This window comes from Lissotriton vulgaris, chromosome 8 (assembly GCF_964263255.1).
Source record: "Lissotriton vulgaris chromosome 8, aLisVul1.2, whole genome shotgun sequence".
In the NCBI taxonomy this organism is placed as follows: domain Eukaryota; kingdom Metazoa; phylum Chordata; class Amphibia; order Caudata; family Salamandridae; genus Lissotriton; species Lissotriton vulgaris.
Genome location: NC_141696.1, coordinates 235,666,151 through 235,681,154, shown reverse-complemented (window position 1 = coordinate 235,681,154; position 15,004 = coordinate 235,666,151). Strand labels below are relative to the sequence as shown.

The 15,004-nt window shown below is 45.6% G+C and overlaps 1 protein-coding gene across 3 annotated transcripts in view; it reads left to right on the top strand.

Moving 5' to 3' along the window:
* The window catches only part of USP16 (ubiquitin specific peptidase 16), a 351,578-nt gene that overhangs the window by 303,663 nt on the left and 32,911 nt on the right, over positions 1-15,004 (top strand). For all 3 annotated transcript variants that reach the window (XM_086934020.1, XM_086934021.1, XM_086934019.1), the window contains exon 16: positions 7,239-7,325. In XM_086934020.1, coding sequence (XP_086790146.1) covers positions 7,239-7,325 — 87 coding nt within the window. The remainder of the gene's footprint in view (positions 1-7,238; positions 7,326-15,004) is intronic.

Sequence of the window (15,004 nt, the reverse complement as noted above, 5' to 3'; positions counted from 1 at the left end):
AAGTTCGGGGGGATGATGTTGCACCCCAACCTCTTGTCTTTGAGTTTGGCGGCATGGCTCCTGAGATAGTGCAGTATGGCCATTTGAATCTACCCGAAGATTGTATGGACATACTGAAGGAGGCTAAGAGACCGTCCACTCGGACTTCCTATGCTTACAAGTGGAAGAGGTTCTGTATCTGGTGCAAGTCCAAGAACTATGACCCGACGACGTGCAAGGAAGACGTCATCCTTCCTTACCTTCTGTATTTGGTGCAGTCTGGCCTTAATGTTCATTCCATTAAGTTTCATCTTGCTGCATTGACTGCCTACAGGAAATGCCCTTCACAGACTTCCTTCTTCCAGATCCCTGTGATCAAAGATTTCTTGGAAGGCTTGAAGAAAGTATTCCCTCCTGTCAGGCTTCCTTCGCCTTCATGGGAACTGAATGTGGTGCTGTCTAGGTTGATGAAGGAGCCTTTTGAACCTATTCATAAGGCTTTGTTGCAGCACCTGCCCTGGAAGGCGACGTTCCTCATGGCCATTACATCGGCCCGCAGGGTTAGTGAAATTCAGGCGTTGTGTTGCCAAGAACCTTATACTGTATTTCATGCTGCTAAGGTTGTTATGCGTACTCACCCTAAATTTCTTCCCAAGGTTATTTCTGATTTTCATGTCAACCAGACTATAACTTTGCCTACGTTTTTTCAGAATCCTTCATCTCCAGCGGAAAAAGTCTTTGCATTCCCTGGATGTTAGGAGGGTGTTGAAATTTTATCTGGATAAGACCAAAGATATTCGTAGGTCAAACCAATTCTGTATCAATTATGGATCAGTCAGGACGGGTCTTGCTACCTCTAAACAGTCCATCTCTAGGTGGATTGTGTCCTGCATACAACTGTGTTACCAAAAGGCTAGTAAGACCTAAGGCTCATTCCACCAGGGGCAAAGCTGCCACGACGGCTTTGCTCCGTAATGTTCCAATTGCAGAAATCTGCAAGGCGGCCACTTGGAAGTCGGTCCATACCTTTGCTAAGCATTACTGTCTAGACACTGATGCCAGGACAGACGCTCAGGTTGGGCAGGCTTCTCTGCGAAATCTGTTCGCACAATAGTGGTGTTATTTCTCGTTTCTCCACTGCCGCTTTGGTGTGGGGATGGGCTTGCCATTCTATTCACTAGATTATGACTATACACAGAGATCCCCTACTACAGAAGGAGTAGTTTCTGTCCTGTAACTCCAGTTTTGTAGTAGGGGTATCTCTTATAGTCATAAGTGCCCGCCCTCCTCCCCGGTGGAGAGAGATATTCATGTAAGGAATGCTACAGATCTGGCGTGTTACGCCTTCAAAAAGAACTGAAAGTAAAAAGGACCTGCAGTGCATTCTGGGATACTGCGAAGTTCTGGAAAGTTCTCTTAAAGGCACAGTATCCTGTTCTGAGCCACATAATGGCAGCGTATGGGGCTTGTCTGTCCAGGTCTTCCTCTTTATCATTCCAGAGGGGTTTTTACTGCTGATGCAAGGGAAATCTGGACAGGCTTTGCTGTTTGTGGATTTTTGGTGGAATTTCTAGTTGAAATACTGGACAGTTTAGCCTGGTTTTATAGGCTGCATTATCAGAGAGATTAACAGGCTATCCATTTCTGTGAACTTTTTCCTACGTATCAGGCATTTTGAATTCCGTAGGACATGTAGAAATTGAGGTAGAGGTACCATTTTTGCTATTGCAATACTACCCCTAACCGACAACAGTAATTTATTCCAAAAACGAACTGAGGCTTTCAGGCCCACTTAGACCCTTCCCTCACTGTAATCATATTGTTTCAGTTTTGTGTGCCAGCTGTATTTGCAAATAGCGACATTTCTCTGGCTCACTCAGTCCAATATTTTGCATATCTCTAATGGTCTTTACTGTAACCCTGCCAATGCAAACACCTGCTACTTCTGTTTTATAATTTAGACCCGAGGCACTCACAAATCTCTGCATCTCAGCCAGTAGTTGTGGCATGTGTGTCAGCGGTTGCTGCAAATAGATGACCATCTTCCACATACCGTGACTCAATGTGTTCTGAATCTCCTCTAATACACCACTGCCTCATTACAGTTTGCAGATGGACACCAAAAGGATCCTTCACCGGAGCGAATCAGAGGGAGTAAAGAGTGCAACCCTACCTTGTCCACCCTCTCAATATCCCACCTATCTGAAACATGTCCCCCAGATCTGACCCAGGCAGTGGGACTTGAGTATAGCAAGGAGACCCAGCCCTGAAAATTTGGGTCGAAGCCCATCTTCATGAATACTGTCCGGTCTATAGTTTTGAAGGCCTTTCGATATCAAAGACGGACAACACTCTTTCCAAGTTTGGGACCTGTACAGTATGTGTGTCAGACTACGGATATTCATAAGGGTGCTCCTTGTTGGTATTAAATCACATTGAATAATTTCCCCACATTTCATACACTTAGACCAGTTTATTTCCAGAGATCGTTTTAGTCTCCGATTGGCTGTTAGAAGGTGGTGCTCATCATATGGACTGATAAACATTGACATCCTGCACCTATGCAGAAATTATCTAAAAGTAAGTCACTTTTTAGGTCTCGTGACCTATCAATGCGCATGCGCATTAAGCGGAGCGAGACTATAGGGCTTTAAACAGACTTTAACTAACTGGCGATTTGGTGCTGTGCCCGTGCGCTTTTAGGTCAATGCGCAAGCGCATTGACCTAAAATGCGCGTGCACAGCATCAAATTGTCAGCCATCTGTTGCCCAGCTTGGTGCCGCTCCACCCCCTGCGGCATCAAAGGCTTTCACGGCCGGCCGGCCGGCCGTGCTTTCAGTTTCACGGCCGGCAGGCCGTGTGAAGTGCGGCCGTGTCGCATTTCTCCTCCCCCCTCCCCACAGCAATGCCCTCCGTCTTGTTTCTCTCTCTCTCTCTTCAGCTCAGGTACCTGACAATGACGAGCAGTTTGTGCCAGACTATCCGGCTGAAAATTGTAAGTACCCCATGACTCATCTCTCGTGTGTAACTTTGTGAAATGTTTTATTTAGACTTGAACTCGGCCCTTCGTCTGGCGTCCTGGGAGCAAGCTGAGGTCACTACCGTGACTGGCGTTAGAGAAATTCCCTAAATGACTGCTTTGGTGTTGCTGTCTCTGCTGGCAGGGCTGGGGCTGTCACCTACACTCCCAGAGCCACAGAGCCATCCATGGGCCTGAATTTTTTTGAACAGGCAGCTTAGCTTCCCAGCAGATCAGTCGATCTTTTTAAATAAGTACGGCCACCCCTAGAGAACATTACATTTTCAGGGAGCCGGCAGCTCTCAGCAGAATGACGAAAAACATTCGACCCGTCAGCGTTGTTATCGTATCTTATTCAAGAGATAATGTATGCCTCTCGGAGCGGTGAGAGGACATTACTGTGCCATAAACTCTGTATGAGATTGCTTTTCTCAGCCATCGGTAGGCGACCCAAGCAATTCTTTTTTTAGAACGCACTGCCCAAGACTACTTCGTTTTTTTACTGTGACGGTCCTCTCAGAGATGACCCACAGTATCCAGCGAAAGGCATACAAATATTAATTCTGGAAATGGCTGAAGTTGCCCAAGACAGCAATTGGTCAATTACGCTCAGGTTCATAAAAAGTAAAGTTGAGAGAAAATGGAGAAAAAAAAACGTTGCCCAAAACATGTTCTTCGAGGTTAAGTCTTGTGTGTGCTTGCTGAATTTATGAATTTGCCCAATACACAAGCCAACGCTGTATAAATAGAAATCGGCCACATTTATGCTTGTTTTTTTTAAATTCTCTGTTTGCTCATCATGATTAACCTGGAAGAACTAGGCTGGCCAGGATTTGGAAGCCAGAAAGGGGACATTGCACCAACATAGACGTGGGACTACACATTTGCAGACATCTTGGGGGTCACAGGGTGACTTCAGCGAGGGCATTCACCCGCATAGAATACTCAGGAGAGGGGCAATAAGGGAAAATCAAATGCAACTGTAAGAGTTCTTGGCACAGTTTTGTGGCTTCGGAGCACTATAGGCAGCAGAGGTTTCAGGCTTGCTGCGCTCATTTTTTTCAGTTTTGGGCTTCATTGCACAAGTACAGTGAAACTGCACGTAACATGTTCAATGCAACCGTTCACCGAGACAAATACATAATTTCACTAGTGCAAAAGAGCCGCGCTTGCAGGGACAGGCAGGCTACACTCGTCCCTTCACAGTGTAAGCGGGTGTGCCCGTGTATTGTTGAAGGTGCGAAGGCCTGTTCCAACCCCTGCGGTGACCTTTCTTCGCTTGTGACCTTTATCTTCTGCTGCAGCCATGGAGGGACCCCTGCGCAGGTTATTAATTGGCCCCCTTCATGGCCATTGTCTGTGCACTGGCTGACACTTCACACCTCTTTTCGAAAAGGGCACAGCACCTGTGGGCTGTGGGGGGCTCATGGTGAAACATCTGTCCCTCCCCCAAGTGATTGCACATGTCACTGCTTTTCATCATGCATGCCACTGCCATGCTTATTTTTTTTGCAGATTATACAAATGACATCATATGGCTTGCATGACCAGCCCACTGTGTCCTGTAGCTGTGATGTGCATTTATCTGAGTTAATAACCGCGTTTCACCAAAACAACCCTGTGATATGTATCAGAGCTCTCCTCACTAAAAAGAATAACACAAAACGTAAACACATCAAATGAGATTGGAAGTGAATGGAGCCCGAAAGCACACGGAGCAGCAATTAGCGTGCCTACACACAAGTCCTCTCTGTACTGTTTACAACTAAACAACGTCCTAAAAAGACAATGAAAATGTGTTTACCCTCGGCCTTAGTTTACAGAACCCAGAATTTAAAATCAAGACATATGCCATAAAGCATTCAACCCATAATGTAACACTCAACTTAATATCACAATTCCTGTACCAGGAATTGCATTTCCATACTAAATGACTGAGTCACTGCAATATGAAAGCACACAGAGCACTGACTCTCTCACTCACTCACTGGCTCTCCCACTCACTCACTCACTGACTCTCCCACTCACTCACTGACTCTCCCACTCACTCACTGACTCTCCCACTCACTCACTGACTCTCCCACTCACTCACTGACTCTCCCACTCACTCACTGACTCTCCCACTCACTCACTGACTCTCCCACTCACTCTCAACACATATTGCACTACAAATGCAATAGGTGTCACATTTGCGAAAGAAAAAGCTATTGGCATTGTAAATGACAATGCTATTAATGTATGTTTTCAAAACCAACACATAAAAAAGTGTCATTTACAATGCCAATAGCTCAAACTTTCTTCACTGCCTTTGCCAGTGCTTGTTGAATTGTCGCAAGCACAGTCCATTGCAACCACGGAGCCCAGCCATTTGAGGTGTTATTTTTTTCATACAGCCAAAGGGACCTAGATGTTGCTTCACACAGTACCAAGGCCCTTTCACCCCCTCACCCACTCATCCTCACACACCCTCACTCACCCTCACACCCTCAACCCCCCTCACAACCCTCTCACCCTCACTCACCCTCACACCCCTCACCCCCCTCACCCCCCTCACTCTCACACACCCTTACCCCCTCACCCTGACACACCCTGTCACCCTGACACACCCTGTCACCCTCACACCCTTACCCTCACACCCCTCACACCCTCACACCCCCTCACTCACCCTCACACACCCTCACACACCTTCACACACCCTCACAAACCCACTCACCCCCTCACCCTCACACACCCTCACCCTCAGTAACCCTCACACTCACTCACCATCACACACCCTCACATCCTCTCACCCTCACAAACCCTCACCCACCCTCACCCTAACACCCTCACTCATCCTCACCCTCACTCATCCTCACCCTCACACACCCTCACTCACCATCACAACCCTCACAACCCTCACACCCTCACCCTCACACACCCTCACCCACCCTCACACACCCTCACACACCCTCACACACCCTCACCCTCGCACCCTCTCACCATCACCCCCCTCACCCTCACACACCCTTACCCTCATCCCCTCACCCTCACACACCCTCACCCTCACACACCCACTCACCTTCACCCTCTCACCTTCACCCTCCCTCACCCTCACACCCCTCACCCCCCTCACTGCTACAACACATATTGTGTTACAATAGGTGTCACTTTTGCGAAAGATAAAAACTATTGGCATTGTAAATAACACAGCTATTAATTTAGCTATTTTCAAAACAAGCACATAAATAAAAAAAGTGTCCTTTACAATACCAATAGCTCAAACTTTCCTAATGCGAGACCTATTGCATTGCTGTGCTTCTCTCCCCTGCTGCACTTTCCTGCTCTCTAGAGATGTGGCCTAACGACCAGAGCTGCCATCTAAGTCACGTAAATACAAAACATGTTGCATTCCAAATGCTATAGGTGTCACATTCGCGAAAGTTATAACTATTGGCATTGTAAATGACAAAGCTAACAATTTAGCTATTTTAAAAGCAACAAATAAATAAAATATTTTTCATTTACAAGACCAATAGCTCCAACTTTTCTAATGCGAGACCTATTGCATTTCCAATACTTGTTTCTTTTTTTCGTCTCCTGTATTAAACTAACATTTGTTATTAATTTCAGTTTGCCTTTCTTTTTGAGAAAAATAAACAAAATGTAAACAGGGTAGCATCAGGTTACAGAATTATATTTTTGTTTAAAAGTGGGTTTTCTAAAGTAAGTGTGTGGTAAGTATGTTATAAAAAATGCTCCGGTATCCCGCTCGTCACACATAGGTGGGACTATTCAGTGTTTATGATTTCAATGATAAAGTCTCTGAAACAGAACTACGATTACAGGTAATTAACATTTTCTTATGTGCGCCGTTTTATCTCCCTGTATATGAATGCAATGGTGTAAATTCTATTGTGAAACATCCCCACAGCTAGCCAATGTGTATGAGATGGTGTTTTAAAAGATTTCAGTACAGCAGCTGGACCAATTTAAGCATTATAAGAAAAATATTAAATTAGGGTAGACTTAGACCTCATCAAAAGTAGTGAGAATAGGATCAACACGTTTTCTGAAATCTGTACAAAATTTATTGTAGAGATTTGCGTTATTTCCTTTTTTTCTAATCTGTATTCACAAAGTGAACAATATATATTGCTTAACATGTTTCTTTGTTTGAAAATATTTAAGCTGTAAACACCATATACAACGGATTTCAAGTTTCGTAATAAGTTGTCATTTTCTATCGCAATCCCATTTTAGGCTGGAGTAAATCTTCGAAAAGTGAACAGACATATAAAGTTTCCTGAATTGATTGATTTAGCTCCTTTCTGTACAGTCAAGTGCAAGGTAAGCCAATGAACTTCTTTGAAGAGGTTAGACGAGGTAATATCTGCAGGCATAGCCATAGAAGTACATGATGCTTTAACAGAAGATAGATGGTTAGCTATTGTAGAAAGGCAGGACAGTAGTTGCATACCGTAGGTCTGTGAGCAACTCTGATTACATGTCAGCGTTTTTATATGTTTCTTTTTCTAGAAAGGATGCATTACTTATGAAGCCGCAGACATAGTTTTACTGACCAAGCACAAACATAGGCAAAGATTTAATCTCCATTGACCAGTGCTTCCCAGAACCACAACCCGCTTTTTAGAACCATCCACCTAGCTTTAATAAACATGAATGAGGCAGGCCATTAAAAAAAAAAAAAGTTATGCAACTAAAGCACTGTGTGGTAGTGAACTGTCATTTAAAAGACAGCACATTTTTTTTTAAATAGCCACTAAATGTGCATATATATATATATATATATGTCCACACGATCCAACCAATGCAGGTCACAAAAACGGCAAGCACTCCGATGTTGAGATGGTATTTCAAAATGTATTCATTTCCAAACCCCCCCTTCACCCCTGACAGACGCGTTTCGCCAGCTAGCTTTGTCAAAAAAAAAAAAAAAATATATATATATATATATATATATATATATATAACTATATTGCACACAAATAATGTGTGGAAATCTGGTTTCAGTGAATATTTGTCATTCGTGCATCGCTCTGTACAATATCTTGATTTTATTTTGATCCCTAATAATGTTATTAAATGTTTCCAGCACACTTTAGAGTTACATCAAATGTGCTTTATTTTTTATGCTTTTCTAAGTGCCTAATGTGTACAGTTCATTTACAGGTATTTACTTTTTGTTGTGGGTTACAAAAAATGACATCCGACAGCCTTTCATTTTAACACTCCCCGTACCCAGCAAGATTGCCACATATTTCTCTTTACTTTTCTTTCTGTGAATTCAAAGTGAGAGGAGTTTGTAAACACCAGTCTCTGTGTTAAAAAAATAAGCAGCAATTTGTCAGAAGACCAACACTAATATTTGACCTCTTTCCTTGCTGCACAGCAAATGTGACCAGATGAATACAGAATGTAAAGGCATTCTTATTTATTGTTTACACTTTAACTACCCACCAAAAATCGGCCTGCGACCCACAGTTTGGAAAACTCTGACATAAACCTATTTTTTTAATTGTACTCTTACATCTCATCCTAAAAATATGTGGTGCTTCCTTTCACTTTAATAATAGGACTGCAACATTACTATAACAACCGAGTCCTTGGCTAATGCCAAGGTAAAGACTGTTGAGAATAGTCACTGGGAGGGGCACACGTACATTCAAGAGAGTTTTACAGACTTATTAGCCCCCACTGATTTACCTCTTGAATTCCTGTCAAATCGGTGTATCAGCTCAGTACTTGCCAAATCCAAATTATCCAGATATGGTCCTGGGAGACCTTGTATATTTTTTCTGGGAAAAATTATGCCATGTTGGAACTGGTAAACCGGGACATGGTGCATACCTGGACCCAAAAATGTAGAAGAGCAACAGAAAGTAAATGCAGCTAATGTACACAGAACATCGAAGGAATTGGGCCACACAGTTAAGCTCAGAAACTCCTTTCAGTAGGGATGGACGCACACAAGAAATCCACGCTATATATTTTAAAGACTTTATTAAACTAGATTTCCAAATGTAGTGCAGATAATAGGTAGATCTGTAACTATAACGAGAACCATAATAGAGGCAATGAAAACAATAAGCAAAATATTAAAGAGAATTTCAACATTGCAATGTTATTTAAGTAATTTATGGCATTGAATGATTGCAACAGTTTTTAACGCCCCCTTCCCTTTTAGCCCATAGCTACGCCATTTTAGCACCCAAAGTGTTCATTGGAGTTTCTTGAGCTGGTGTCAAGTCCACATACCTTAGCTGAACAAGCATGTTGGTTTTCTCTTGGTGTAGGTCTTATCCTGTCTCTCTTATTTTTGGCGTCCCTAAGCTGATAAGGTCGAGCTGGCCCCAAGGAGCCAATGTCCTTCACTTCATCTCAACTCCTACGATATTTCAGTCGACCAGGTAGCTGAAACTCCATCTCTGCCTAATCAATGTCTATACCATTCTTAAATACACTTTTTTGATAATTTTGAAAAGGGCAGGCCTCGTGATGAATGATGGAGAATTTAAGAATTAGCACATTAATCCTGCTGCACCTTCACTAAATTATATCACACATAAATCATATTCATACATATATATGAATAATTGATGCGCTGTCAAACAATAATAAAGCAAACATTACATGTTGTAAATGTGCAATCAGTACTAAATGCAGTATGCTTTTATAAATGAAAATGTGCACTCGGATACATGACAATAAAATAATATGAAATGCAGTAGTGGTGCATTGGCCGAAACCACAAAGATTACCTCACCATGTGTTGTCATCATGTGGAAAGTCATGAAGATAAATCTTGGAAACACCAAAAAAACAACTAAAATACCTATACATAACTGAAAAGGTTATTGTCCAACTATCTAAATACAGAAAAGTAACGTGGAATAGCCAAAATAGAGCCACGAGCTTACAGATGTAAACATGCATTTCATAGAGACGTCTAGCCACAGATTCCTTACCTTTGAATTATCCCCAGGTTCTAGACTGGATCCAGAAACTTTTCTACAGCAGTACCACTGTGAGTCGATAGAGGGAATCAACCGACTCTGTAATGACGGCGTACACCAGATGTGACATCAACACAGTCCATATAAGCCCTCCTCTGATGGGCGGATGTCAGTTTCTTCCTTTCTGCGCGGAGCGATACCTCGGGCCATTTTTTGGCCTACCTCGTCGTTGTCAATGAAACAGTGTGCTTTTTTCTTCAAGGTCCTGTGAGCTATGATGTCAGCACTGCACCCTCATCCTATTTTCATGTGGTGCCTGGGTGCGCACCTTGACTCCGACCAGTGTGACTCATGTCTTCAGCTTCAGTCATTGGCATTGCAGGAGCTCTGCATAACACTGTAATCGGCGTGGTGGTCAATGGCTCCTCTTCTTCCTCTGAGTACCACTCGAGGGCCAGCTCCCAAAGCCCTTCGTCCTTGCCAGGTAAGTCACGCCATAGGCGGTCGGTGCCACAGCCTTCCCTAACTTTACCATGTACACGCGGTGACCCCTACACGCTCCCTATTCCCCAGATTTCTGAGTCAGAGCGAGAATTTGTCCTGGGCCTTCTGGTGTTTCCCAGCACCGATATGACTCTGGTTCAGATGAGGGAATACCATCTCTTCCTTCATGCCTTTTTTGGTTCTCAGCCTCCCACTGGTGAGTGTCTTGGCCCCCAGGAGGTCAGTAAGACCTTGACTGACTCCAAACCGGCGAGACCTTCCTTGGTGTCAATGAGGCCCTCCGAATCCATGATGACTCCTTATCGGCTTTGATGCACAGAGCCCTTCAGGGTTCCCACCTGGGACACTAGTGTTGGCTAGGTCAGCATCACCAATCGCCCCAACTTTGTTTCTCCTCCCCGATGCCGAAGTGTTATCTCTTCAATGCCATTCGACGTCCGGAATGGCATCGGTGGAACAGTTCCTTTTGGGCTACTTACCTCCACTTTCAGAGGAGCAACCTGCTATTTTCCCCTCGGAACACAGGTGTTTTGGTGATGTCAGTGATGGCATACCGAACATTCCTCAGCCTCCTCCGGAGTTTCATTATGTGTCTGACCTTGGTGAGGCTAGTGACCTTGATTCATCCCTGTTCTTGGACTGTTTTCTTCTCCTAGCCTCGCTTTGGAGGCTAGCTCGGCTATTGCTGAGCTTTTGCGCAGAGTTGCTGTGGTTCTGGGGCTGCAGCTTCCTTCTGTGGAGGTGGCCATTTATTCCCATCTTGGGGTGTTTGATCAGGGCCAGATGAGAACTGAACCAGTGCTTCCCTTCAGTGACGTCCTTTTTGATAGTGTGTTGGGCACTTGGGCTAAACCCATTTCAAAGGCCTCCGTGGACCATCCTGCCCCTGGAGACCGCTCTCCCTTTTCCTACTCTGCGTAGCCTTGTGCTTCAGGCTGCTACACCCTCCCCAGACATCAGCTGTGCCTGACGTCCCTCCAGACAGGGAGCCTAAAAGTCTATGGTCTTGGTCAATATCTCTTTTCTGCCACCAGCTCTGCTTTGCGGACCCTTAATTCAGTCTGTGTTTTGGGCCATTTTCTCATGCACTGTGGTATTCGGTCTCGCTCCTTGTCCCCTCCATCCCTGATAACTCTCGAGACACTCTTACTCAGCTGGCTCAGGATGGCCGGCAAGCAGATTAATTGCTGATTCGTAGTGGCATGGATACTACAGATTCCGTCGGACGAGCCAAGGCCCTTTCGATGGTTTTTTGCCGGTTTGCCTGGCTACCCACCACTGGTTTCTGTGAGGCTGTTCAGTTCGCCTTGGTGGACATGCCTTTTGATGGTCCATATCTGTTTGGCTTTCAAGCTGACTCTGCTTTAAGCCGTTTTCGGGATAGTTGGACTGGAGCAAAATCTTAAACCCTGGTTGCTATACCGTTCGCCTATCTCCCATACTCAGTATGGCCAGAGAGAGTCTCCTTCATTTCCTTTCTGTGTGAGCCATTATAGGGCTGTGCCAATTGGCTTCTTTTTTTTCACTCATCCCCTCCGGTGACATCCAGTGTAGTGCGCCTTCCCCGGCAGATATTTTCTTTTCTTACATTTTTACCCTGTTGATGGTAGGTTGTGATCCCTAGTTGTTCTGGGAGGTGTCTTTTTCCCTGGCCCTGTTTGTCTCTACACTGGTGGTTGCACAGTGTTCTCTTGCTTTCTACCCTCATTTTGATTGGGGTGTTTTCATGATATTAAGCAGATGGGCTGTTACCTTGTTCCCTACTCTATCTGGTGCACTTCTTTCCTACAAACACAAGGGAAGGGGCTTGGGTTTTGGCCTATGGTGCACTGTCTGGTCCTAACCTAGGTTGTGTCCCTTCTTTCTCTCTTCAAGCGTTAGCACTTTTTGTGCTAGATTTTGCTGTACATGGGCAATACCTGCTCCTTCTTTCTTCCTTTTTAGGTCTCGCCTGTCGATGCGCATGCGCATCGAGCTTGCGAGACTATGGGGGCTTAAACACTCTTTAACCAACTTGTAAGGAATCGTGGCGATTCCTTGCAGTGCCCGTGAAATTCAAGCTCAATGCGCATGCGCATTGAGCTTAAATGCGCGTGCACATGCCCCCAGCCGCCTGCCTCCCCCAGGCGCACTCCTCCCACACCCCCACTCCGCCCCCTCCCCTGCCTGCCGTGTCGCATTTCTTCCGTTCCCTCAGCCGCACTCCAGGCCCCTTTCACACCCTCTCCCCGCTCCGCCCCCTCCCCTGCCCGCCGTGTCGCATTTCTCCTCCCCCCTCCCTTTCTCTGCCTTCCCTCCGTCTTGTTCTATCTTTGCGTATTTTCGGGCAATTATGTGAACTCTTGCATTGTGCATGCTTGAATGTTGTTAAGCAAGCTTGCTTTCTCGTTTTATTCTGCCATCACCAGTCTGCATTTCGCCAGAATTCAAGTTTGTATCAGTTTATTAATTTACATAGTTCGTTCTGTTCAAGTGGACTCTCCTTTTCCCTCGTTATAGCACGTACTTAGCAAGTTAAAGATGCGAGATAGAGAAACGCCATATTTTGGCAACAACAGGATGTGTGGCGTTTATTCCAGCTCGAGGATTAACCAAGCTTGTTTGGTTGGGGGAGGCCACCCCCTATCTAACATGACATGAAGACGACGTATGGCACTCCAGGCCCCTGCTGCTTTCACACCCTCTCCCCGCTCCTCCCCCTCCCCTGCCCGCCGTGTCGCATTTCTCCTCCCCCCTCCCCTTCTCTGCCTTCCCTCCGTCTTCTTCTATCTTTGCGTATTTTCGGGCAATTATGTGAATTCTTGCATTGTGTATGCTTGAATGTTGTTAAGCAAGCTTGCTTTCTCATTTTATTCTGCCATCACCAGTCTGCATTTCGCCAGAATTCAAGTTTGTATCAGTTTATTAATTTATATAGTTCGTTCTGTTCAAGTGGACTCTCCTTTTCCCTCGTTATAGCACGTACGTAGCTGAATTTAAACAGACTCGTTCTTCAAACGAGAATGTTGGAATTGCGTCACTTGTGACTGTTGCACACCTGGCTTGAGTCGTAAGGGTCACCGAGGTAGAGCCCTCTGCATCGGGGACGAGACTGGCGCCGCGCCTCTGGCAAGCTTTGTTGGTATGTGCTGTCGGAAGTTCAGACTGTGGGCGCTGCTTGATGCACAACCCAAGCAATACAGTACGCCCGCGGTTCTTAACCTTTTCACTTGTTGTCCCCCCACCCGAATCACGACTGTAAGCCTGGGTGCACTGCCTAAATATTTCTCTGTGAACCTGAAATTAATATAATCACACGTGACCAGTTAGGTTGTCGCAACACGTCATGCATGTGGTTTAGCTCGTCTCTTATCCTTGGTTGCCGATAAAACGCATTTTTGAAGGCCACTCTTCACTTGAAGCCTAGCCAAGCTAAATCGAATACAACACTGTAGGTTACCTTCAGCTCTGAAGGTGCTAGCATGCCGTTTTGTGCATTTCAAGTTTCATCCGTAGATCCTGCTCCTTCCTAAGTTTTTGATGCGACCCTCCTCTGCAGAACACTCTCCTAACTAAGCTAGTTGTTTCTGTGCTTATCTGTAGGGCCCTCTGCTTCCTAAGCTCGTTTCCGTGCTCATCTGTAGAGCCCTCTGCTTCCTAAGTTTCTTGATGCTGCTCTCTTCTGCAGAACCCTCTCCTAACTAAGCTAGTTTCAGTACTCCTCTGTAGCGCCCTTTCCTTCCTTAACTGTTTCAGTGCTAATCTGTAGAGCCCTTTCCTTCCATAGCTCATTGTTTGTGCTCATCTGTAGATCCATAAACAAAAAATAAAATGTATTTACATTTTACACACCAAAAGCTCAAACTTTTCACATCCACAGCCACATCCACCGCCACATCTCCCGCCACCAGATCCACCACACCCACCACCACTACATCCACCACCCCATCCACCACCACCACCACCGCATCCACCACCACCACATCCACCACCACATCCACCATCACCACCACATCCACCACCGCATCCACCACCACCACATCCACAACCACATCCACCACCACATCCACCACCCCATTCACCACCACCACCACATCCACCACCACCACCGCATCCACCAACACCACATCCACCACCAACACCACATCCACCACCACCACCGCATCCAACACCACCACATACACCACCACATCCACCACCACTTTCACCACACCCACCACCACCACATCCACCACACCCACCACCACCACATCCACCACACATCCACCACCACATCCACCACACATCCACCAACACATCCACCAACACATCCACCACCACCGAATCCACCACCACCACATCCACCACCGCATCCACCACCGCATCCACCACCACCACATCCACCACCGCATCCACCACCACTGCATCCACCAACACCGCATCCACCAACACCGCATCCATGACCACCACCACATCCACCACCGCATCCACCACCGCATCCACCACCACATCCACCAACACATCCACCACCACCACATCTATATGTGTGTGTGTGTGTGTGTGTGTGTGTGGCTCTGTGTGTGTGTGTAG